Source organism: Lepus europaeus, chromosome 16 (assembly GCF_033115175.1).
Source record: "Lepus europaeus isolate LE1 chromosome 16, mLepTim1.pri, whole genome shotgun sequence".
Lineage (NCBI taxonomy): Eukaryota > Metazoa > Chordata > Mammalia > Lagomorpha > Leporidae > Lepus > Lepus europaeus.
This window is the reverse complement of record NC_084842.1, coordinates 34484454-34511170: the sequence shown is the minus strand read 5'-3', so window position 1 is coordinate 34511170 and position 26717 is coordinate 34484454. Positions and strand designations below refer to the sequence as shown.

Genomic DNA, 26717 nt, shown 5'->3' with positions numbered 1-26717 from the left:
CTTAAGGGACTATGTACTACTGTTAATATCTATAAGAACAAAACACATTGAACATCCTTCCAGAAAGTCTTTGAGGGAGGGCCTACACCCATAATAGAATTATGGCACTCATTTCTGACAGTGACCGTGAAATCCATTATTTCCTTGCTGTTGGAAGGACATATTGTAAAGTTTGTGGTTATATGCAGTCAAACTGCAGAAAATACTCCTGATTAAGGAGTTTTCACTTTACTACAATGATAAAAAAACCAGCAGTTTTTACACTAAATTTTTTAAAAGAAAGAGTAGACAAAAATATAGAAGTAAGCCTTTGGTTCCAAAATGGGAAAGGTTCCATGATACTTAAGTCATTTCTCATTTGCTTTAAAAAATAAAAAATAAATAAAAATTATGGGAGACTTTACTAATTAACAATAGAGTAAAGAGCTATATATGTGAAATGAGTCATATAAAAGTAAATGAAGTGCAAATGAAAAGCACTGCTATAAGACATTCTGGAATGGTTGTTTAATAAGGGTATTATCCATGCCATCTCTAGCAAATGTGATTTTATTTTTGAAAAGAAAAGCAGTGTGTTTTCTTACATTTTTGTTTTCTTTTGCATAAGCATGTCATCAGTTGCTTTATTCTGTACTGTGAAGTAATCTGGGAGCTCCTTTGTTCTTTTTAAGTTTTGATTTGTTATAACATTGCCAGATAAAAGTGTTTCAGATATATAGTTTGTACCTGTGTTTTTTATTTTATTGCCTCATGTTCTGGTAAGTCATTTTTAATTGACCGATGATTGTAGACCTTGCTTGAGTATTTTTTTCTAATAAAACAAACAAATTGCATTTAGCTTCAAAAAAAAATTCCGTTTCTTATGGAAGGTCTTTAGTTCATCTTCATTCATAAATGAGAGCTTTGCAGGATACAGTATTCTGTGTTGACTTTTTTTCTCCTAAGACTTAGACTATCTCTCACCATTCTCTTCTAGCCTATAGGGTTTTTTATGAGAAGTCAGCTGTGAATCTAATTGGATATCCTATGAAAGTAATTTGGTGTTACTCTCGTGCACATTTTAGAGTATTTTCTTTATGTTTTACTGTGGAAAGTTTGACTACAATGTGTAATGGTTAAGATCTTTTCTGGTCATGTCTGTGAGGAGTTCTATGTGCTTTCCCTATTTGGATGTCCCTTTCTTTCTCTAAATTGGGTAAGTTTTCTATAATTATTTCACTAAATAGGCTTTATTGTCCATTCTCTCTTTCCACACCTTCAGAAACTCCTAAGACCTATATGTTGGGTCGTTTGAAAGTATCCCATAGATCTCCAACAGTGTTTTTTTTTAATTTATTTTATTTTAAAGGCAGAGAGACAGAGAGAGAGGGAGGGAGGGAGTCGTTTCCATCTGCTGGCTCACTCACCAAATGGCTGCAATGGCCAGAGCTGAACCAATCTGAAACCAGAACCCAGGAGCTTCCTCCAAGTCTTCCATGTGGGTGCTGGGTCCCAAGGACTTGGACCATCCTCCACTGCCCTCCCAGGCCACAGCATAGAGCTGGATTGGAAGTAGAAAAGCCAGGACTTGAACCAGTGCCCATATGGGATGCTGGTACCACAAGAGGTGACCTCACCTGCCATGCCACACAGAGCTGGCCCCTCCCACACTGTTTCTTATTTGTTCTTTTTTTTTGGTCTGACTGAAAGATTTTCAAAGATTTGTCTTCTAGCTTAGATATTCTTTCTTCTGCCTTACCAAGTCTGCTGTTAAGGCATTCCACTGCATTTTTTATTTGATCTTTGAACCCTTCATTTCTAGTATTTCATTTTGATTTCTCTTTAAAATTTCAATTTCATGGTAAAAAATTTTATTAATGTCATGTACGGTTTTCTTACATTCGTGGATTTGGTTAGATTGCTTTTGAGTAATCCTATGATTCATTTTTTGAATTCCATTTCTGGCATTTTCTCAATATATTCATCTTTACATTCTAATATAAAAATGTTGTGTTTCTTTGGGGTGATGGTCATGGTATCTTCCTTATTCTTGTTTCTTGAGTTTTTGCATTTATTTTAGGCATTTTGGGGAGTTGATTATTGTTTTTTTCTTCTGATGGCTTTTATCTTTGAGCTATGCCTCTGTGGCTTAGTGGAATGTCTTCACTTTCAGTGAATACCAAGAGCTGTGGGGTAGATGTCACCAGGGAGCAACCAACAAGCTCTGAACATGATTGCGCAGAGACTCAGCTATACCATGCACCTTCTCATGTAACCACCAAGTCCCCACAGTCTAGCACACAAGCCTCCCACAGTCACCAGGTGCAGAGGTTTTGTCCTGTCCTGCCATCCTGTCTAGTTAACAAAGAGGCAGATGTTCCCAGAGCCATCTTACCTAGGCATCTGGATTCTGGGAGGCTGGGTGTGCCTAACAGCCCTACATGGATGCCCAGTCATCTCTCTGCAAGGTGCAAAATCAGTGGGGATTTTCCCCTCCACTAGCATCTTTGGATCACATGCAAACACAAGAGCCACTGACCAAATATTGCTCTCTCTCCACCGCTGCTGCTAATACTTCCAAGAAGGTGTCCTGTCTCTGTGCGCACGCACAAAAGCTACCACATCTGCAACCCAAACCCAAAATGTCTCCTACCCTTTCTCAGCCAGGCAGCAAGTGCTGTTTTGGGGAAATTGGGGTGAGAAAAACATGTCACTCTATCTCCACTACCTCCACTGGCAACCGCTAGCACCCAGGGCTCCAGTCTGTATTCATGCCATGCTTACCCTTTTTCTATATCACTCTGGTTTGCTGCAGTCCAGTCTCACCCCCATCTCTAAGCTGCCACCCACTCAGGCTTTGCCTGTTGCAGTCATTTGTTGTGTTCACGTTTGCTGCATGTCCACACCCTCCACGGCATTCTTCTTCCTTTTGTAGGATTTCCAGTGCAGTTTTCTCTCTAGTTCTCCCCTGACAGTGCACTTCCTACACTTTTTTTTTTTGGTATCTATTTCTAGCTTAGCAGAGTATGTTATTCCCTATTCCATGATTTTGGAATCCCCCAACTACACTGATTTTCAGATCTACCATGTTTGGGGTATTTAAAATATGGAAATATGTAGTGCTCTAAGGGCCAACAAGTACCAATAGTATATATTATTTTACAAAAATTTTATTTGTCTCCCCTATGTATTTGACTACAAAATATAAATCTTTTAAAAAATGATTTACAGGATGGGGTGTTTGGGGGCAGCAGGTCAACCCACTGCTTGGGCTGCCTGCATCACATATCAGAAGGCCTTGGATCAAGTCCCACATCCACTTCTGATTCAGCCTCCTGCTAATGTGCACTCTGGGATGGCAACACATAATGGCTCAAGTAGTGAGTCCCTGTTGTCTGTATGGGAAACACAGATGGAGATCTTGGCTCCTAATTTTGACCTGACCTAGCTGTTATGGGCAGTTGGAGGATGATCCAATGAATAGAAGATATCTCTCTTTCTCTCTCTCTCTCTTTCTACCTTTCAAATGAATTTTTTAAAATAGATTTGCTAGAATGTTCTTTGAAATCTGCCAAAAATTTTAACTATCCTTTCAGAAAAATCTCAGTCCAATTGAAATTAATGTTTCAATCAAAATTACTATTGTTAAAAATTACCCTTATTTTATTAGGAGAGCTGACCAATTAATACAGGAAGATAAAGATGATGTCATTCCATACTGCATAGCTATTGGTGATGTCAGGAAGCTTGTTAATTTTTTTATGTCAAGAGGCCAACTTAAAGAAGCTCTGCTAATTGCACAGGTACAACTATATCATTATACATACCACAAATTTGGTGGGTGGACTTGCAGCAGGGAGAAGATTATGTTGACGGATTCACTTTCATGTGATTGACAAAGTTAAAAATGACTTGGCTTCTGTCTACCTCTCTTGACCTATGCCTCAATATTTCAGTCATACTATCTTTGTTCTAGTCACATTGAACTTATTTTAGATCTTTATGCGTACAAGCACTTTTGAACTCTGAATTTTTCACATGCTGAATGTTACATTTCAGGTATTTGGACAGCTTCCTTTTTTAGTAATCACTTACTGGAACCTCATTTTTCTTAAAATAATGTTCTGAAATTATCAATACTATCTAAAGATTAATTAAAGGTTTAATTAAATTCTAGGCTGCATGTGAGGGGAACATGCAAACCTTACACATTTCTACACCTAAAGGAGCTTCGTATACTGATGATATCTACAAAGAAGATTTTAATGAGTGAGTGATTTATTCTTTGTTTCAGTTCAATATTTTTTTAGATATTTTATTTATTTAAGAAGTAGAGTTACAGATAGTGAGAGGGAGAGACAGAGAGAAAGGTCTTCCCTCCCCCAAATGGTCGCAACAGCCAGAGCTGCACTGATCCGAAGCCAGGAACTCCCTCCAGGTCTCCCACACAGGTGCAGGGGCCCAAGCACCTGGGCCATTCTCCACCGCCTTCCCAGGCCACAGCAGAGAGCTGGACTGGAAGAGGAGCAACCAGGACTAGAACCCAGTGCCCACATGGGATTCCAGCACCGCAGGAAGAGGATTAACCAAGTGAGCCATGGCGCCAGCCCTCAGTTCAATATTTTTTTTTTTTTTTTTTTGACAGGCAGAGTGGACAGTGAGAGAGAGAGAGACAGAGAGAAAGGTCTTCCTTTGCCGTTGGTTCACCCTCTAATGGCCGCCGCGGTAGCGCGCTGCGGCCGGCGCACCGCGCTGTTCCGATGGCAGGAGCCAGGTGCTTCTCCTGGTCTCCCATGGGGTGCAGGGCCCAGGCATTTGGGCCATCCTCCACTGCACTCCCTAGCCACAGCAGAGAGCTGGCCTGGAAGAGGGGCAACCGGGACAGGATCGGTGCCCCGACCGGGACTAGAACCCGGTGTGCCGGCGCCGCAAGGCGGAGGATTAGCCTGTTGAGCCACGGCGCCGGCCCCTCAGTTCAATATTTTTTAAGGTTGCTTTCCCTTGATGAGTTTCTGAAGACATGTAGTTCATCTGTCTGCCTCCTGAGAACTTGGCTATCTGTGTCCTCCACTGCATTTCTCATTATGATCTAGTTCCATTACAGCATCCATGCCTAGATAAATCAGGATATAGTTGGCAAGTAGACACAGCTACACACATAGCTTTCCATAAAAGCAAAATGCATTTCAGTAGAGAAGTTGCTTGTAAATTATCTAAATACTTAAAAACTTACCAATCTGTTGGGGAGGACATGCAGTGAAAAAAAAAGATGTGCTGCTTATTAATATTTAACTGTAAAGCAAGTAAATATAAAATCATAGTAATGCAGTTTATAAGCCCATGAACCAGGAGTCCATGTTTGAAATAACACTTAGTTCCCATCTAAAGAAGAAATTTAGATATTTATTATAAAAAACCTACAGACATTAGAATTTTTCAGCCTTCCAACCCTTTTTAAAAATCTGACAGCCTACCTTCTACTTTCTGTTAGTTCTACTTATTGCCCTAGAAATTGGATATTTAAACTTCTAGGACACTCATCAATTATGTTAAACAAATGTTAAACAAATAACATGGTGGGACTATGTATCCCTTCCTGGATCTTTGCTGCTATTCTCTGTCATTTCTAAATGTGGCACTGTAAATATCCACTATATTAGTAATATCTTGATTCCAACTGAATTTTGAAAAATTTCAGCTGAACCTATTTTTCTTCTAAGGTTATCACTTCTGTAGCTGAGCCATAATTATCCAATGAGAAATGGGAAGTTTTGAAACCCAGGCTTTTCTTCTGACACTTTATAGAAGCCAAACGTAAAGGGAAGCTTCTCAGATCGGCTTCCCGATTTATTTTTTCTGAAAAATAAGGTTTTAGGGGCCAGCATTGTGGCTAAGCCTCCACCTGTCATGCAGGCATCCCATATGGGCTCTGGTTTGTGTCCCAGCTGCTCCTCTTCCAGCCCAGCTCTCTGATGGATAGCAATAAAAGATGGCCCAAGTGCTTGGGCCCCTGCATCCGCGTGGGAGACCCAGAGGAAGCTCCTGGCTCCTGACTTCAGATCCTCTCAGTTCCGGCCATTGGTGGCCATTTGGGGAGTGAACCAGAGGATGGAAAACTTTCTCTTTCTCTCCCTCTCTCTGTCTGTAACTCTACCTCTCAAATAAATAAATAAAATTCTTTAAAAAATAAGGCCTTGTACTAAATCAAGGTTGTAAAATTAAATTATATTTAATCCTTTTCACCATGAAGAAAGGGCATTGGTTCACTTTTGTGATGGAATTCTTGTGTTTATATAGAATATCTGTTCTTTTCTTTCTAGACTCCTGCACAAAGTCAGTAAGGAACTTGCAGAGTGGTATTTTCAGGATGGACGAGCAGTACTAGCCGCATGTTGCCATCTAGCTGTAGATGATATTGAGGTACAACATTCAAATTGGCATATACATTTTAGCAATTCCATAGTGTTTAGGGAGATATGGTAACTTTGTAAAATTTAGTTTTGCATGTTTTTCCAAGCCTAAGTAATAGCATCCCTAATAAGCACATATACAGCCTGTGAAATCTTTTTTATCATAATATTAATATTTATAACAACATCCTTTAAATATTTCATTATGTATTAAAAGTGGTAGTGTGGTAAAGGGAAAATTAACTGAACTTGGACTCAAAGATCTGACTTTGAGTCCTGTTTCACATACTGACGTTGGTATGTCATTTTAGCTCTTGAAGTCTCAAAGAAATAGAAATATGAATACCTGTTTTACCTTATTCACATGTAGTTGTTAGGTTATGCAAATACAGATTAAAGGACTCATTTTTATATATATTTTTATATATTCCTAGCAAGTTTTATTTTAAGGTACTTGCCATTTGACCCATTCATGTAATAGGGAAAATATTAAGCTAAAAATTCCATTTTACATTTATCCTTAGATAGATTTACTTTAGAGAATAATTGGTGATTGTAATATATTTTTTTCTCTTTTTCTTTCTTTATTGATTACTTAAGTTTTATTAAAATAAAGAGAACAGATTTCATGTAGTTCATATGGTGTACAATCTTGAAGAGTCTTTTAAGAATGTTTGTGTTCTTCTGATAGGAACATTAAAGGATGTGTTGAGGATATTGCTGTGTTACCACTTAATTACAAAAGTAGGACCAAGAGTTCTAAATTCTTAAATTCTCACCTGATAAAATTTCCTGTATTCTGTTATCACTTTTCCATGTGAAAATTTCAGCTACTCATTCATAGGTACTTTATAGGAATGTTACAATCAATATTTTATAAGAATAATTGATTTATAGGTTAATGCTACTTTATCTACTTTATGAGCTTGGAGGGGAATGATGCTCCTACCCTGCATCTATGCAACTGAAGAAATTATTTTCTTATTGAGCAAGCTTGCTATGGCATACCTGATTCGTGGAAATGAACTGGAATTGGCAGTCTGTGTGGGCACAGTACTAGGAGAGTCTGCAGCGCCAGCAACACACTATGCCCTAGAATTATTGGCACGAAAATGCATGATGATTTCAACATGGTAAGAATTGCTAAACTCAAAGAAAATTGTAAGCTACATTTGATAAGATATGTGTTAGGAGAATATAGGATCTCCTTTTTTTTGTTTTGTTTTGTTTTTTGTTTTGACAGGCAGAGTGGACAGTGAGAGAGAGAGAGAGACAGAGAGAAAGGTCTTCCTTTTACTGTTGGTCCACCCTCCAATGGCCGCTGTGGCCGGCGCACTGCACTGATCCGAAGCCAGGAGCCAGGTGCTTCTCCTGGTCTCCCATGCGGGTGCAGGGCCTAAGGACTTGGGCCATCCTCCACTGCCCTCCAGGGCCACAGCAGAGAGCTGGCCTAGAAGAGGGGCAACCGGGACAGAATCCGGCGCCCCGACTGGGACCAGAACCTGGTGTGCCGGTGCCACAGGCGGAGGATTAGCCTATTGAGCCACAGCGCTGGCCAGGATCTCCTTTTTTGTGAATGATAAGATTGATAAGATTATGACAAGAAATGGCAATACAGGAAGGAATTACTGATGAAAACTACAATGTTTATATAATGAAATTTGCCACATCCCATTCTGAAGTATCTTATATCTTAGTTTGATGTTTCAAACCACCTACAATATCATGACCAACAAAGATGTGATTCACTTTTTTAAAGATTGATTTATTTGAAAGTCAGAGTTACACAGAGAGAGAAGGAGAGGGAGAGAGAGAGAGAGAGAGAGAGAGAAAGAGGTCCTCCATCCACTGGTTCACTCCCCAATTGGCCGCAATGGCCAGAGCTATACCAATCCAAAGCCAGGAGGCCAGGAGCATCCAGGTCTCCCAAGCAGGCACAGGGCTCCAAGGACTTGGGCCATCCTCCATTGCTCTCCCAGGCCACAGTGGAGAGCTGGATAGGAAGTGAAGCAGCCAGGTCTTGAACTGGCACCCATATGGGATGCCGGCACTGCAGGGGCAGCCCCAACTGTGTGATTCTTAAGATCATCAGAATAACACATTCCACATCTTAAAAATTCTTCATATCATCAAGTATTCCTTTCAGATCATGTGTCCTAGTTGAAACTTTATAAAGTTGATTTTTAAGGGAAAACAATAACAAAAATTGTTTTGTTGAAGACGCGAAATGGACAATCTTCCCAAACTGTAGCTGTATACTAAGAATTAGATCCTGGGAATTCCACATCCAAGCAATTGTAGCTCACATCCTCAGAGCCACAGTCTTAGGTCAGACAATCCAATCACATTGGAGTCACCTTTAGGAATTATGTGGTCCTATCTTCCAGAGGAGTTTGTTGAATTAAGATGATTTTAGAATTGTATCCTTTTTCCCCAAATACTTCCATACCACACCAAAATGTGTTTGTACCTTACCATCTTCTCATAACACCACTGACCTTCTGTGGAGAACTATGTAGCCAGTTACATAGTTAAAATGATTTGCCTTAGACTCATCCCAAAGTATGAAATAAAACTCAAATTATTTATTCACAAAGGTGGCTGACTCTATGCTAAATCATCATCTCATCTAAATCAGATGGGTGTAGTTTTAACAAAGTAAAGATAAAACATAGCAAATATACAGTAAGCTTTTTTTTTTTTTTTTTTGACAGGCAGAGTGGATAGTGAGAGAGAGAGAGAGAGAGAGAGAGAGAGAGAAAGGTCTTCCTTTTTGCTGTTGGTTCACCCTCCAATGGCCGCTGCGGCCAGTGCATCTCACTGATCCGAAGCCAGGAACCAGGTGCTTCTCCTGGTCTCCCATGCGGGTGCAGGGCCCAAGCACTTGGGCCATCCTGCACTGCCTTCCCGGGCCATAGCAGAGAGCTGGCCTGGAAGAGGGGCGACCGGGATAGAATCCGGCGCCCCAACCGGGACTAGAACCCAGTGTGCCGGCGCCACAAGGCGGAGGATTAGCCTGTTAAGCCATGGCGCCGGCCTACTGTAAGCTTTTTTAAAAGTTTAAATATCTCCTGATGGACTATGTATCATCACTTTTAATAAAATCCAAACTTCTCTTTACCTGTAACCTCTGCAAGAATTCTTAATTTCTGTGACCATCAATGTGTGTAGTAGAATTTAAGATAAAGGTCAAATTCCGAGAAATACAGCGCTTAATTTAATATATTAATTTTAAATATAGTGGTTAATTTCTCAAAGAAATCTAGAATCTTCACAGCTAAGAGTAGAATTTTACAGATTAAAAAACCTGATTAATTTAAAGAGAGTGTTCATAATTCTATAAACTAAACACAATTCAATTTTTAGTGTTTATTGGTTAAATTTGTTGCTTCTTGGTATTCATTGTATTTTCATGATATTGATACTGAGTATTTTCTTTTTAGCTTTCCGTCTGTTGGATACAGGTATTATCTAGTTTTATTTTAAAGCATGTTTATTAAAATCCATGTACTATTTTATTCATTTTGTATACTATCTCTATAGTAAAAAATGTTCATTAAATATTTTCAGTTTGTTTTACAATATGCCAGACCATATGTGCGTGTGTATATATATAGAGAGATAATTATATAACTGAAACCACAGAAAAACTACAGGGTAGTGAGAACAGTTCCTATGAACTATGTACAATATCATTCAAGATTTTATACTTAATATTTGTACAACAAATGAACTGTGGATCTCTACAATACTGTACCATAGCCAACTCATCTAAGCAAAATAAAATACCTGACCTTATGGTGAAATGTAATAGTTCAGATAATTTTGTTGGTATGTATTTTATTTTTATATACCTGTATGTATATTTATTAACTTTATTGGTGTATCAAATTTTAAGATGGTGAATTAAAGAATGAATAAATTAACTTCTGTTATAATTTTCACTATATGACAATATAATTCTATAGTAAGACAGTTGTAGTTTGTCTACAGTTCATAGAAATTTGAACAGAATTTTAGCATTGCTATTTTATATATGCTGAAAGAAAAGGATAAATCTGTATTCTCATGGACATTATTTAAAATTCCTACTAAATTTCCTATCACAAAACACATAAAGTCATTCATACTTTATAACAACAACAGATAAACTATTATAACTTGAAATATGGAAAAATACTTAAAGATTTACTTGTTCAATAGAAAATATGGCAGATTAGACATTATATTTAATGTTAGATAACTTGAGAAAATATTATAATGATTCATTGAACTCTTGGTGATTGTCTACTGACATCATCCTGAATATTAGTTATTAGTAGACTGTTATGAAAATACTTTAGGAACAATTTTATGAAACCTCATTAAAGTGTTTTTATTGTCAAAGCCTTAAAATAAGCTTAATTCAGTGCTAATTATCCTGTTTGTAATGTGTCGGTATTTTTTTAAATAAAATTTTTGATTTGACACTAGATGTTGAAAATTACCTCTATTTCCACTTTAGGCTCACCATACATTTGATTGGGCACCTCTTACGTTTTTTGTTTTTACCTTTTATGTTTTTAGAAACAATTGGTTAACATAAATGAATGACCAATTGAAATTTTGCTGAAGTCTTCACAAAGAATAAAGAACATTTTACTTCCAGAGCCCCTGACACACAATTTTATAAAATCTTGAAATAGCACCTGTTCTAACATCATACTGAATGAATGTCTATATTTCAACTTATTAAAAACCAAATAATATGAATAATTGAAAATAATGTGGTTTCTCAGTTATGATGCAGGCAGCCAAAAACTCAACCAGTAATTTGAAATATATATATATATATATATATATATATAATCTTTTAATGTGAAACTGCTAAGTCCATATTCTTATATGTTAAAAAAAAAACCTTAAATTTTATATTCCACTGTCTGAATCTGTTGAAAATAAATAAGAAAACTATACTTCTCCCTTTGATTTTTCACCTAAACTTTAGAAAAATGTACAGGGCCAGCGCCGCGGCTCAATAGGCTAATCCTCCGCCTTGCGGCGCCGGCACACCGGGTTCTAGTCCCGGTCGGGGCACTGGATTCTGTCCCGGTTGCCCCTCTTCCAGGCCAGCTCTCTGCTATGGCCCGGGAGTGCAGTGGAGGATGGCCCAAGTGCTTGGGCCCTGCACCCCATGGGAGACCAGGAGAAGCACCTGGCTCCTGCCATCAGATCAGCGCGGTGCACCGGCTGTGGTGGCCATTGGAAGGTGAACCAACGGCAAAAGGAAGACCTTTCTCTCTGTCTCTCTCTCTCTCACTGTCCACTCGGCCTGTCAAAAATAAAAAAAAAAAAATGTACAGGATATTCTAAAGTTAAAATAGTTAAGTATTCTGCTAGTTTCAATGATCTGGCTAATCCAGTTTTCCACTGTTAATAAGTATAACAAAATTTGATAAAATTAGGTTTCACGAAGTTTCTTTTATAATTTTCTCCAAAGAACTTAGTTGAAACTACTTAGCTTGGCTAGGGAACTAATTTCTAATAATAAAATCTATTATACAAAGACTTGTATGTGAGTTAAAACTTTAAAATTATTTAGTAATTTTATAAGATGTTTCTCTTTCACACCCTTTGTTATTTATTGTTTAAATTAAAACTAATTTCATAATTAGGAAGTTAGTACTACTTGTGTAAATAGAAAAACAAATTATATGTATGAGTTTCTTGCCCATGAAATATTTTAAAATATTAGATTTTTCCCCAGGTAAGTTCTCCCTTTTTTATGTGAACAGGAATTTGGCAGCTGATCTTCTTCTGATGACTCCTGATAATGAACTACATTTAGTAAAACTCTGTGCTTTCTACCCAGGATGTACTGAAGAGATAAATGATCTTCATGAGAAGGTATGCTGATGATATTAAATATCCTGGTTTGGAATGCAATGCTAGTATTTAATTAGTTTTAAGTTGTAATATAGAGAAACACAATATCCCTTTGAGATACTTTTAAATCCAATAAAAACGATAACAAGAAATAACATTTATTGAGCTTCTAGTATGTGCTTGGTACTGTTCTAAATTTTTACATACATTAGTATCTTTGATAATTCTCTTGATATCCTAAAAAATAAGGGACATTGCTATATTTTTACAAATTCAGAGAGGATAAAGAACTCGCTCAAAACATTTAATGCTGGCGTAAAAATTTCAACTTCAACACATCTAATTCCAAATTTTAGGTCTTTTTCACTATACCACTTTGCATATTAAGCTATTATATGATAAATTTTTTAAATAGATGGCTTAGAATCTTTAAAAGAACTCATATAATACAACAAAATTCACCAGCATTATTCTAAGGTGAATAAGTATTAAAAAATAATTCTTTTCAGAATATAAGAATCTGTGTATTTGTATCCAATATTATATAAAAGACAACCAACATGTCTAACAAAAGGGAAATTATTTATATAAATTACAGTACATTTCTGTGTTTCAATGCTATTAGTCCACAAAAAACATCATGAGGCTCTATTTTTATTGTCATGAGTAGATGACTTTAAAACATGGCTAAATAGCAGATTACAAAACAATGCACATGCCATATGACTTCATTTTGAAGATAACTCAGAATGCACCTATTGTTTATAGCACATAACAGAAGATACCTAGAGTTTCTTTTTTAAAAAACATAAAATGTAAGTAAAACATTTGCTCATCTTTAATTTTCAAAATAACGTTTTGTTTCACTTGCTTGAACCACCCAGTTGGTGAGTGGTTGTATTCATTCAACAGATTCTAGTTCCTAACTAAGTGTAATGTAAATATACTTGATCTGGTATAGGTGGATGTATGCATGTAAATGTGTGTGCGTGTGTATGTGCCTGTGTGTGTGTGATTATCAAGGAAAATTCTGTGAAAGGATAAATGTCCAGTTACCTGTGAGTTGTAAGATTATCAGTATTTTTTTTCACTATTTGTAGTCATTAAGTTATTCTTCATATAAAGCAAGGTTTGCTTTTATTAACTTGGCAACCAAAAGCTATTTTTATGTTTAAATTAAATTGCATTTAGAAGGTAGCAGGAATTATAATTTCTTCAACTGTGCTTTGCACTTACTGTGTAGTAGTTGAATATACACTAACATATATTGTGAGGACAGAAGTGCAGGTGTTAGTATCGGGGCCTAGAAAAGCTAAATGACTTACCAATAAGTTTATGTAGTTTTTAATGAGGGGGCAAGAATAATATTCACCTGGTCTTTTCATTATACCTTCTAAAGATATAATTATATCTCTGGTATGTGTAAAGGTATTAATAACTTTGAACAATTTCATAGTACTAAAATTATCTGTTCAAATTGATGTTAACTCACATGGCTTTTAAAATTTTAAAATAGAACAAGGATTACAGGAATGGCCTTACCTTTCTTTTTATATTCTATTTGAGAATGAAACTTTAATGACAGCCTTATTTATTCCCTCTATACTGTGGACATACATCAAGATGAAGAAGTTTTTTTCTATTTCCTTAGGCTGAACACTTAGCACATTATCTGCTCAGTAGATAATCTACCTCAGTGTGTTCAGATTTATATTTTGAAAGGGATAGGAAGATCTAAAGTGTTCCATTTACCTAATGTTAAAACAACAGAAAATAGGGACTGGCATTGTGCTATAGCAGATAAAGCCGCTGCCTGTGACACCCACAACCCATATGGGAGCTGGCTGCTTCACTTCAGATCCAGATCCCTGCTAACAGCCTGGCAAAAGCAGCAGATTTGGGTCCCTGCCACCACTGTGAGACCCGGATGAAGTTTCTGGCTTCTGGCTCCAGACAAGCCAAGCACTAGCCACTGTAGCCATCTAGGGACAGAACCAGCAGATGGAAGATCTCTCTGACTCTCTGTAACTCTGACTTTCTAATAAATAAATAAATATTTATAGAAAAATAAGAAACTAAAATAAATGCATTATAAGTAAAACAAAACCTTAAACTGTATATTAATGTTCCTTAGAAATAAAAAAATGAATAAAAATGATTTCTTTCTAAGGTACATTAACATACAGTTTAATGTTTTGTTTTACTTATAATAAATGCATAAGGGGTCAGGCTTTGGCACAGTGATTAAGCCACCACTTGGCTGCCTTCATCCCATAGCAGAGTGCCTGTCACAAGTCCCAGCTCCTCCATTTCCAATCCAGTTTTTCTGCTAGTGCATACTCCAGGAGGCAGCAGATGATGTCTCAACTACAAGGGTCCCCGCTACCCACCTGGGAAACTAAGATTGAGTTCTAGGATCCTGACTCACCTCTTGGATGTTGCAGGCATTTGAAGTGTGAAATGGTAGATGAAAGATTTTCTCTCGTCTCTCAGCCTTTCAAATAAAAACTTAAAAATAAATAAATATTAAAAAGAAACAAGTTACAAATGCATCAGAATATAATATAAAATATATCCAGACTCTCAGTTTTAAGCAAAAATATTATAAGGAAAATTATAATATTTTATAATATTATAATTATATAATATATATAGTGTTGCTTTTCGTTTTATGTTAATAAAATTTCATGTACTAAAAGTTTCCATTTTGTGATATTTCAAAATGTTAAGTGCAACATCTTTGACAACTGCTGCATTTTTGGCCTCTGAAATAAATTTACATTGTCCTAAAAATCCAAGTAAAATTAAATTATAATGTAGAGGACATCTAATAATGTATCTTCTTTTAGTTTGCTACATTTAATGTAGTTTTTGACAACTCTCAAGATATTTGTCTAAAACAACATATCTCAAAATTTTTTTGCCCTATTTTATTTGTGGATGCTAATTCCAAAATTACAATCAGAATAATTTGCTTCCACCACTTTTGTTAGATATTTATGTATTGAAAAACTACTGACTTAATAGCTAATGACACCACTTCTTTTTAGAAAGTAAGGAAATCCCATGCATGTATTCTATAATTTCATTTATATCTGTTGTGGCCAACTTTAGTAAGAAAACTATACTGAGTATATTGTAAATATATTTACAGTTACTTTTATTTTAGTGACCCTGTCTTCAAATCAATTGTTTTCTAGTGCAAGTTACCCACAGTAGAAGAATGTATGCAATTAGCTGAGACAGCCCATACAAATGGTAATATATTTGAAACTGTTAAGTATTACTTGCTAAGTCAAGAACCTGAGAAAGCCCTTCCTATTGGCATTGATTTCATCAAAGGTAAGTTTCTGGGTGGTAATATAATTTGAAATCTACTTATTTATTTGATCTCCTCATTTATAGTGATATTCAGCCTTAAATAAAGCACTAACGATCCTAAATTTTAAAAGGAGAGATTATTGATATAAAATTTGATACCCCTTCTGATTTTATTGTATGGGAACCTGAGAAAGGGTGAATAGGAAAATACTTGTGATCTAAAAAGTAAAACAGTAGGCAGACTAACTAGCAAAGATTTTATTATGTAAATTATATATTGGATGAACAAATTTTAAATATATTCTTTAAAGAATCTATCCTTTGATTTTATTTTGCCAGAATACATCAGTAGTTCAGATTGGACTTTGGATACCATTTACCCTATTCTTGACCTCTTAAGTTATATTCGTACTGAAAAATTAGTCTTGCATACATGTACTGAGTAAGTACTTTCTCTCCAAATTACAAATGTAAATCTCTGTGTGTTTTTAAATGACTTTGTTTTTCTGAAGTACAAATGAAGAAATAGAATCATCTTGGAATGATACCTACTGCACATGTAGAAAAATTCTTTAAAAAAATACAGAGGATGGGGCAGGTGTTGTGTCATAGCAGGTAAAGCTGCCACCTCCAGTGCTGGCTTCCCATATAGGCACTGACTTGAGCCCCGGCTGTTCCACTTCCAATCCAGCTCCCAGCTAATGGCCTGAGAAAAGCAGCAAAAGATGGCCCAAATGTTTGGGCCTTTGCCATCCACGTGGGAGACCTGGAGGAGGCTCCTGGCTCCTGGCTTCCAGCTCCCGCATCGCCCAGCTGTGGCTGTTGTCACCATCTTGGGAGTGAAACAGGGCACAAAAGATTCTCTCTCTCTCTCCCACCCCCTCGCTCCTCTCCCTCTGTCTCTCCCTCTCTGTAAATCTCACTTTCAACATAAATAAATAAATCTTTAAAAATATACAGAGGTCAATCTGAAACAAATATTAAATGATAGTGGCAATACTTACTGATAGGGCCAGCGCTGTGGCACAGCGGGTTAATGCCCTGGCCTGAAGCGCTGGCATCCCATATGGGTGCTGGTTCGAGTCCCAGCTGCTCTACTTCCTGTCCGGCTCTCTGCTGTGGCCTGGGAAAGCAGTACAAGATGACTCAAGTCCTTGGGCCCCTGCACCCATGTGGGAGACCCGGAAGAAGCTCCTGGCTCCACAGCTCTGGCCGTTGCGACCAATTGGAGAGTGAACCAGCGGATGGAAGACACCTCTCTCTCTCTCTCTCTCTCTCTCTCTCTGCCTCTGCTCTCTCTGTACTCAATATTCCAGATGGTTTTGAACTTCAAGTCCTCAAGAAACTAATGGTTATATTTATTAAATATCTATTGTGAGCAAGGCATCATACTAAACTTGGGGTAAAGAAGTAAAAATGCATGGAAATAGAAAATAGGCATCATCCTTGAATTCAAGAACCATTTAAAGACACTGTTATCTATATAACTGAAGCCATTAAAAACTCGTGTTTAACTTGCAAAAGAGGCATTCACCTCTTTGTTTTAATACCTGCATGGAAAAATCATGCAACAACCTTGGAAATAAGCAAACACCCCAAGCAGGAAATGTAGTAGATAGCCTTTGCCCTTTCCTAGAGTCTTCACAATCTGTCAGGCATTCCTAAATCTCACCAAAGGAGGTACTTAGAGATAAATCACATGAAGAAGCAGCCAGGGAATAGAGAAAAACAAGCAGGCAAGAGTTAAGTACTGCTTAAATATGTTTGTCATATATTACAATTTATGGTATAGGATAAATGCCTGAATAGGAATTATTAGCTGATGAATAAGTTATCTTCAAATTCACAATACTTTCAAAGTGTCTTTGCATGTAAATGCTGCCATAATAATATAGAGATATAAGTATATGAACTATGTGAGAAAGTAGTGTTTTTGCCTCTAATTGTGGAATTTAAAAAATATGTATATATATATATATATACATATATATATATCTTCTCTTTTAGAGCTAGAAATGAGTTGCTCATCTTATGTGGCTATATTGGTGCATTATTGGCTATCCAAAAACAGTACCAAAGCATTGTTCCAGCACTTTATGAGTACACAAGGTAAAAATAATTTTTCTCCTTCCATGATGTTAAAGAAAATCATTTCACAAAGATGACCATGAAAGCCACCAAATATATTATTATGTGCATCTGTACATTTACTCAGTGTGTGCTTTATATTAAATCAGCAATTAACTCTATGAATAATATAGAATAACTGTATGGCTGCAAATAGCAATCCTAATTGCCTAAACGCATAAGATTGATTGGTCTTATATGTCAGGACACTTGAACGAAGCATTTCTTGGCTGTTACATCTCTTCACTGATTTCATCAAGTGCCTAGAGTCCTTGCTTCTTTCCACTCTGACACTCTTGGCTTCTTTCCTCTTGCTTGAATTTCCTATGATTACAAGAACGTGTTTTTTCCACATTCTAAACAGGAAAGAGAGGTAAGGGTGAAACAGATGACAAAGGACTTTCTCATGGTAAAACCATCATACCTAGAAAAGAAACTCCTCCTGAGGGTTGTATGCCTACATCTTACTGGCCAGAATTGTGCAACACTACTTTTAAAAGAAAATGAAAATTGGTTATCTGAGCTTTCCAAACTCCTGAATAGAAAAAGACGGTAAAGGGGGCATTTGTGCAGCAATAATTATATAATTATTTTATATTCAACTATAACCTACCAAACACTCCTATGTTTTATAATAGCTTGTTGACCTCCAATGCTTAAAACTTGAAAAAAAATTCACAGTGTTTCCCATAAAAAACCATTGCCAAGCCTACCATTTTGATAAATGGTATAGTAAGTGAATGTTTTAACTCTTAACAATATCAAGAGTCTTACAGATGAGTAAGCAGTTTTTCCTAAGTGCCCTTCAGATGACTGAGGGAATTCTGAAAGAAATTAAAGCCTTTAATATCCCTAATTTCTCCCAATTTTGTCATTAAAGCGGGAACTGTCATCTAGTTCTAGTTAAGGATTTGGGACTTAAAACTATGATGACAAAGAAAACTCTATTTCTACACAGACTGCATAGCCAAATGTTGAAAGCAACTTTATTTTTTTTTATTAAACTTTTATTTAATGAATATAAATTTCCACAGTACAGCTTATGGGTTACAATGGCTTCCCCCTCCCAAAACTTCCCTCCCACCCACAACCCTCCCCTTTCCCGCTCCCTCTCCCCTTCCAATCACATCATGATTCATTTTCAATTCTCTTTATATACAGAAGATCAGTTTAGTATATATTAGGTAACGATTTCAACAGTTTGCCCCCATATAGCAACACAAAGTGAAAAAAAATACTATTGGAGTACTAGTTATAGCATTAAATAAGAGTGTACAGCACATTAAAGACAGAGATCCTACATAATATTTTTTTAAAAAAATAATTAATTTTCTATGCCATTTCCAATTAACACCAGGTTTTTTTTTATTTTACCACAAGAAACCTTTTATTTAAGGTATACAAACTTCATGCATTTCACAAGTACAAATTTAGGAACATAATGATTCTTCCCACTCTACCCACCCTCCCACCTTCACTCCCACACTTCTTCCTCCTCCTTCTCCTGTTCTTATTTTTACTAAGATCTGTTTTCAACTACTTTTATACACATAAGTTTAACTCTATACTAAGTGAAGAGTTCAACAAATAGTATGAAAAAAAAGACTGTTCTTCAACAGTAGAGACAAGGACTGTTCAAAGTCATCACATTTCAAAGTGTCAATTTCACTTCTACAAATTATCTTTTAGGTGCTCTATTAGTTACCACAGATCAAGAAGAACATATGATATTTATTGTTTTGGGACTGGCTTATTTCACTAAGTATAATGTTTTCCAGTTTCACTCATTTTTTTGCAAAAGACAAGATTTCTTTTTTAACTGCAGTGTAGTATTCCATAGAGTACATATCCCATAATTTCTTTATCCAGTCTTCAGTTGACAGACATTTGGGTTGATTCCATATCTTTGCTATTGTGAATTGAGCTGCAATAAATATGGAGGGTACAGATAACTCTTTCATATGCTGATTTCATTTCCTTTGGGTAAATTTCCAGGAGTGGGATGGCTGGGTCATATGGTAGGTCTATATTCAGATTTCTGAGGTATTTCCGTATCTTCCACAGTAGCTGTACCAGGTTACATTCCCATCAACAGTGTACCTTTTCCCCCACATCCTCACCACTATTTGTTGTATGTTGATTTCTGTATGAAAACCATTCTAAAAGGGGTGAGATGAAACCCCACTGTGGTTTTGATTTGCTTTTCCCTGATGGCTAGTAATCCTGGGCATTTTTTCATGTGTTTGTAGGCCATTTGGATTTCCTCTTTTGAAAAATGTTTGTTTAAACCCTGTGTCCGTTTCTTAACTGGATTATTTGTTTTACTGTTGTTTAGTTTCTTGAGTTCTTTATAGATATTGGATATCAATCCTTTATCAGTTGTATAGTTTACAAGTAATTTCTCCCATTGTATGTGTTGCATCTTCATTTTACTGAGTGTTTCTTTTACAGTGCAGAAGCTTCCCAATTTGATATAATTCCATTTGTCAATTTGAGCTTTGATTGCCTGTATCTCTGGGATTTTATCTAAGAACTCTTTGCCTATGTCAGTGTCTTTCAGGGTTTCCCCAATGTTTTCTAATAATTTGATGTAATCAGGTTGTAGATTAAGGTCTTTGATCCATTTTGAGTGGATTTTTGTGTAAGCTGTAAAGTCAGGGTCTTGCTTCATGCTTCTGCATATGGAGATCCAGTTTTCATAGTACTATTTGTTGAAGAGACCGTCCTTGCTCCGGGGATTGATTTTAGCTCCTTTGTCAAAGATAAATAGGTTGCAGATGCATAGGTTGATTTCTGGAGTTTATTATCTGTTCTATTCATCTACACGTCTCACTCTCCCATCCCATTCACATCAAGATTCATTTTCAATTCCCTTTATATACAGAAGATCAATTTAGTATATACTAATTAAAGATTTCAACAGTTTGCACCCACACAGAAACACAAAGTGTAAAGTACTGTTTGAGTACTAGTTATACCGTTAATTCACATAGTACAACACATTAAGGACAGAGATCCTACAGGGGGAGAAAGTGCACAGGGACTCCTGTTGTTGATTTAACAATTGACACTCTTATTTATGAAGTCAGTAATCACCTGAGGCTCTTGTTATGAGCTGTCAAGGCTATGGAAGCCTCTTGAGTTCACCAACTCCGATCTTATTTAGACAAGGCCCTAGTCAAAGTGGAAGTTCTCTCCTCCCTTCAGAGAAAGGCACCTCCCTCTTTGATGGCCCGTTTTTTCCGCTGGGATCTCACTCACAGAGATCTTTCATTTAGGCCACTTTTTTTTTTTATTTTTTTGCCAGCAATGCTTTTACTTCTGATCGTAGAGATCTTTGATGTCCTTGGTTAAATTTATTCGAAAGTATTTAATTTTTTGTTGCTATTGTGAATAAGATTGATCTTAGAAGTTCTGAAAGCTACTTTTAGCAATATCAAAACATACTAGTGGAACAATAGGCTACATAACATAGAATTGAAATAATGCTTAATTAAATATGTTACATATATATATATATATATATATAATTTCAGTAATGATGAAGATAAGAAAGAAAATGGTTGCCCAAATTTATATCAAGAATAAAAAGGAGGAGGACCAGTGTTGTGGTGCAGCAGATTAAGCCACTGCTTGCAACACTGGCATTCCATATGAACAGCAATTTCAGTCCCAGCTACTCCATTTCTGTTCCGGCTCCCTGATAATGCTTCTGCAAAGGCAGTAGAAGATGACTCAAGTACTAGGGACCCTGCTGCTCATGTGGGAGACCCGTATGGAGTTCCAGGCTCCTCCTGACTTGACTTTGGCCTAGCACAATCCTAGCCATTGTGGCTGTTTGGGAAGTGAACCAGCAAATGGAAGATTCTCTTTTCTGTACCTCCCACTCCCTCTTCCCCTCCCTCTCCCCCTCTCCCTCTCTTCCCCCATCCTGTAACTATGCCTTTGAATTAAATAATCTTTTTTTTGGAAAAAAAAAAGAATAACAAAAAGGGTTTTCATTTGTGAGGTGAGACATGAATTTGAGTAACATGTTTGTTTCAAAAGAGAAATTTAAGAATTCCCTGATTTTAAAGAACTTTTACGATAATTCCATCTTTGTTGTCTTGTCTTTCTACCTGTATTTCTTTCCCTAACCCTACTGAATATGTGACCCAACGTTTTTCTTTCATTCCATTCTCTCCTTCCCTTTCTCCTGCTCCCCATCTCACTCTCCTCTCAGGTATGCACTCCTTTCACATCCTGCCTCTCTACACTCTGTGCTTCAGAATCCTCATCACTTTTCAGCTTCCACTGTCATCTCTATGGAGATAATTCACTATTTTATAATCTGATAGCCTCCTCCTCGTCAAGGCCCTTTGTATGTTGCTAGCAGTTTGCTGATTTCCAGCCTTAACCATAGGGTGCTCAGAATTAAAATCCTCTTCCTTCTCTATTCTACTTCTTCTCCCATTTCTCTCTGTTAATTATGTCATTAATCTGTCTACCAGAATTAAATGATGAGGGTTATGATTAAGTGTTCTCACTGTGGCAATTACTCAGCATTGCTAGTCTTGTCTATCTGTTCTCTGTACATTATACAGTTCATTTATTCATCCAACAACTCATTCAATCACTCATCCAGCCAATACTTATGGAATACCTTTGGCTTCAAAAAGACTTAAAATGCTAAATATACAAGTGTGTGTATGTGTGTATTATAATATGAATGGATTTAAAATTGTTTATACCAAAAATATTATCACTTAATCCCATTTTCCTTAAACATTTAGAGTACCCTCATACACACATATTCTTAACAATATTTAATCTAAAATTGCAGTTATTTTAAACATATTTGCTTTTTCTGATATCCTGGGTTTTTGTGTCAAATTAGCTAACTTATTTTTAATGTTTCAGTCAGCTACTAAAACGTCGGAAGGTTTCAGTACCCTTAAAACTTGAGCATCTTTCTGAGGAACTGGATGCATGGAGAGCTTGCACACAATCTACCAACCGGTGGGTAAACATAGTGTAAAACTGGAATAAGGAAAGTAGGGTTACAGAAAAGGAAAACATTGGAAATGTGCATGAATTCATTACTAAACAATGACTCCTAATTCATTCAACATATATTCAAGAAAAATTTGCCATGCTATTCTTCTCTACCTTTTTAAATTGATTTGCCTCCTTCCATAATGGAGACCCAGTAGTCATCAGAGACTGTTCTAATCTAAATCTATCCTATTGTATGATTCTGAAACAATGAAAATTTAACATTTGTTGAAAATACAGATCGTCAGAAGAATTCACATATACACCCCCTTCTGATTCACAAAGAATGATTTATACAACTTTATTAAAGAGACTAAAAGAAGAGCCATTCAGAGGAATTATTGGACCAGATTATGTGACTGGATCAAATCTCCCAAGTCATTCCGACATTCACATCTCATGTTTTACAGGATTAAAAATCCAGGTACAGTTTCTCAGACATAAATTTGCATTTTATGTGTTTTTAGTTTTGGAAATGTTATCTTAAACTCAGCATAATTTGAATAAGAATTGGTGACTATGAATATGTCTGTGGCTCAGTAAGAAAACATTGCCCTTAGTGCTTCCATAGTTGGTATAAATGGTTTCTTTGCTCCTTAGAATAAATTCAGAAAGACAGTAATTGTATTATGACAGTAGCAATTTATGTAACACATATACATAGTAACCAAGGATTTATACACTTAGTAACAAATGTTTTGAAATACATATAGGTCAAGTCCTGAGGGAAATTAATCATGGCAAATAGCAATTCCCAAGGAATAGTCCATAATGTACAATTAAGTTAATGATGATGAACCATGCCAGAGCCCCCCAGTGTGACCCAAGAGTGTTATTATCTTGAATAGAGAATTTCTCACCACATTAGATAGAGGCTTGTAGTCCCGATGAAGCAAACATTTAAGCTGAGTCCCTTTAGAATGCTAATTTAGACTCAAAATTGTACTAAAAGAGCTCCACCTCTTAGTAATATATTTTATTGAATATATTTCTAATGTAGTCAGGAAATTACATTTCTCGTGCTGACACACTAGGCTAATGAAGAAAGTATTTTTAGCACAATCAGAATAAATGAAATCACTGATATTAATGGAGATGATAACCAAAGCTTAACCTGCCACTGCAAGCTAGTCAGTGTTCAGCATGTACCAATCTGTTCAGAAAAATAGGGCATATAGTTGTAAACACTTTTATTATCCACCTACATGCAAAAGTAACCAACTAAAAGCAAGAAATTCATTGTTGTAATTAGAGAAAAAATATGAAGTTTTCAGAGAATGTTTTCAGTAACACTGCCTACCCATTATGTATAATTTTTACTGTTCAATACATTTATGTTACTTTTTTTCTTCTCCTAAAGTTGATTTTTTCTGTCTGGGATAGCCAACCTCTTGGATATGATCTAACCCCTCCATACCCAAATCTACATTCAGGATTTGTGGAAAAGTGCACATGATTAATGTAGATTGAGTGCCACTTTTCCAGGATATTTCAAATTCAACAGAAAATTAATGCATTTAGGGTATAATTATCAAATTTCAAACAAATATCTAAAAATACCATACTAACAACAAGGTGTATCATTTAAGACCATGACAAAAAACTTGATAGCTTTAGAACCACATTAAGAAAATAGAATGTGTTGCATATTTTTTTTCTTCTAAGAGTTGAGTAATATAGATTAAAAGTATTTTTTTCAATCCCATCAAGGTGGCATGTACCAATGCCATCTCACTAGTCCAGGTGATCAATTTCAGTTCACAATTGATCACACTGATAGATTTAAGAGTCAAAGGGATCACACAAATAAGACTAGTGTCTGCTAATACTAACTGATAAAACCAAAAAGGGAGAGAAGGATCCAACATGGGAAGGGGGAGACACAGCAGACTCATAGAATGGCAGATGTCCTAAATAGCACTCTGGCCTCAGAATCAGCCCTTAAGGCATTTGGATCTGGCTGAAGAGCCTATGAGAGTATTTTAGGCATGGAAAGCCAAGACACTCTGGAAAAAAAAAGAAGAAGACCTAAAATGAAGGATCTCAGCGAGTGTGATCCCAGTGGAAAGAACGGGGCCATCAAGGTAGGAGGTACCTTTCTCTGACGGGAGGAGAGAACTTCCACTTTGACTATGACCCTGTCGGAATAAGATCGAAGTCGGTGAACCCTAAAGGCTTCCATAGCCTCGGCAACCCATGACTAGAGCCTAGGGAGATTACTGACGCCATAAACAAGAGTGTTAAATTGTTAAATCAACATCAAGAGTCACTGTGTACTTACGTCCCATGTGGGATCTGTCCTTAATGGGTTGTCCAATGTGAAGTAATGATATAGCTAGTACTGAAACAGCATTTTTACACTTTGTGTTTACGTGTGGGTGCAAACTGATGAAATCTTTACTTAGTATATACTGAATCGATCTTCTGTATATAAAGATAATTGAAAATGAAAAAAAAACTTAGTGTTAAATTGGAAATTACATAGAAAATTAATCAATTTTTTTAAAAAAAATATCATGTAGGATCTCTGTCATCAATGTGCTGTACACTGTTATTTAATGCTATAACTAGTTCTCCAACAGTATTTTTTCACTTTGTGTTGCTATGTGAGGGCAAACTGTTGAAATCTTTATATATACTAAACTGATTTTCTGTATATAAAGAGAATTGAAAATGAATCTTAATGTGAATGGAAGGGGAGAGGGAGCGGGAAAGGGGAGGGTTGCGGGTAGGAGGGAAGTTATGGGGGGGGGGGAAGCCATTGTAATCCATAAGCTGTACTTTGGAAATTTATATTCATTAAATAAAAGATAAAAAAAAGTATTTTTTTTATATTTGGTACTTTATAAGTACCCTTGGTATGCACAGTAGCCAATGCAACTAAATTATTAATATGTTAGTAAATCACCTAGTGAAACATAATTCCAATTATATACACATACATAAAGCAGTATAGTCATCTTCTGAAACAGGCTACATGCTTAAAATAGGGAAACACATTTAAATGTATTATTAAGAGAAGATGTTTTCATAAAATAAGTTAGTTTTGTTGGAATCAATTTGTTAAAAATACCTGCTGTTTTTGGCAGAAAGTCTAAATGAACTATTTAGATGTTACATTGTCATTGGTTGTATTTCATTGAAAGAAATTATGAATGACTAATTGACCAAATAACTGTATATGGGTGAAATGGTCATTTATACATTCAATTATTGTTTATAGCCATTGTCTATATTCCCACTATTTTAGGGTTCTTTTGCTTTTTACTTGCTAAACCTCTTATTCAGTGAAGTATTAAGCCTTTTTTTACTATAATGTAAATTTGAAATATGTTATCTCCAAAACTAAAAAAAAGGTGGGGGAGTAGAAGGAATAAGGGTAGGAGGGAGGGAGGGAAGAGGGGAATATCATTGTGTTCTTAAAATTGTACTTACAAATCATACTGAGCCTGTTAAAAATTAATTAAAATTAAAATAAAAAAGCACACTAAAAAAGAATTCAAATTATGAAACTAAATCTTATTTTGACAGACATCAGGAAATACCATGACATAATGTTAAGATATTTGAAAATGTCTCTATATTTGATGACAGTTCAAAAACTAATTTTTTTTCATATTCTTAAATTTCCCACTAGCATGGCCTAAATATTTTTTTTATTTAAGTGGTTGTATTTCTGAAAGTTTACAGATGTGTTGCAAATTTATAATCTCACTTTCTCTTTCTTCGTTTTTTCACCATGTGCAGGGTCCTGTATTTTTCCTTGAAGATGGGAAGTCTACTATCTCTTTGAATGATGCTCTGATGTGGGCAAAGGTGAATCCATTCTCACCTTTAGGGACTGGAATACGACTCAACCCATTTTGATAGATATTTTTCTCCAAGCTGATTTGTTTTTTAAAACAGCACTTGTGGATTTGTAATATCTTAATTTTGATTGTTCAGGAGCCAGAAGTTGAAAGAGGATTGGGGCTGGAAGAG

General features: G+C 36.1%; 1 protein-coding gene across 5 annotated transcripts in view; it reads left to right on the top strand.

Moving 5' to 3' along the window:
- The window catches only part of WDR17 (WD repeat domain 17), a 91781-nt gene extending 65064 nt beyond the window's left edge, over positions 1-26717 (top strand). For 2 of the 5 annotated variants that reach the window (XM_062212867.1, XM_062212871.1), the window contains 12 exons: positions 3650-3782; positions 4157-4248; positions 6300-6399; positions 7383-7522; positions 9833-9853; positions 12164-12275; positions 15455-15596; positions 15915-16017; positions 17583-17684; positions 22602-22700; positions 22977-23160; positions 26484-26717. In XM_062212867.1, the coding sequence (XP_062068851.1) occupies positions 3650-3782; positions 4157-4248; positions 6300-6399; positions 7383-7522; positions 9833-9853; positions 12164-12275; positions 15455-15596; positions 15915-16017; positions 17583-17684; positions 22602-22700; positions 22977-23160; positions 26484-26603 (1348 nt within the window). In that variant the 3' untranslated portion in view covers positions 26604-26717. Of the gene's footprint in view, positions 1-3649; positions 3783-4156; positions 4249-6299; positions 6400-7382; positions 7523-9832; positions 9854-10759; positions 10761-12140; positions 12276-15454; positions 15597-15914; positions 16018-17582; positions 17685-22601; positions 22701-22976; positions 23161-26483 lie in introns of all 5 variants that reach the window. The other 3 variants (XM_062212870.1, XM_062212872.1, XM_062212869.1) reach the window with 2 other exon arrangements.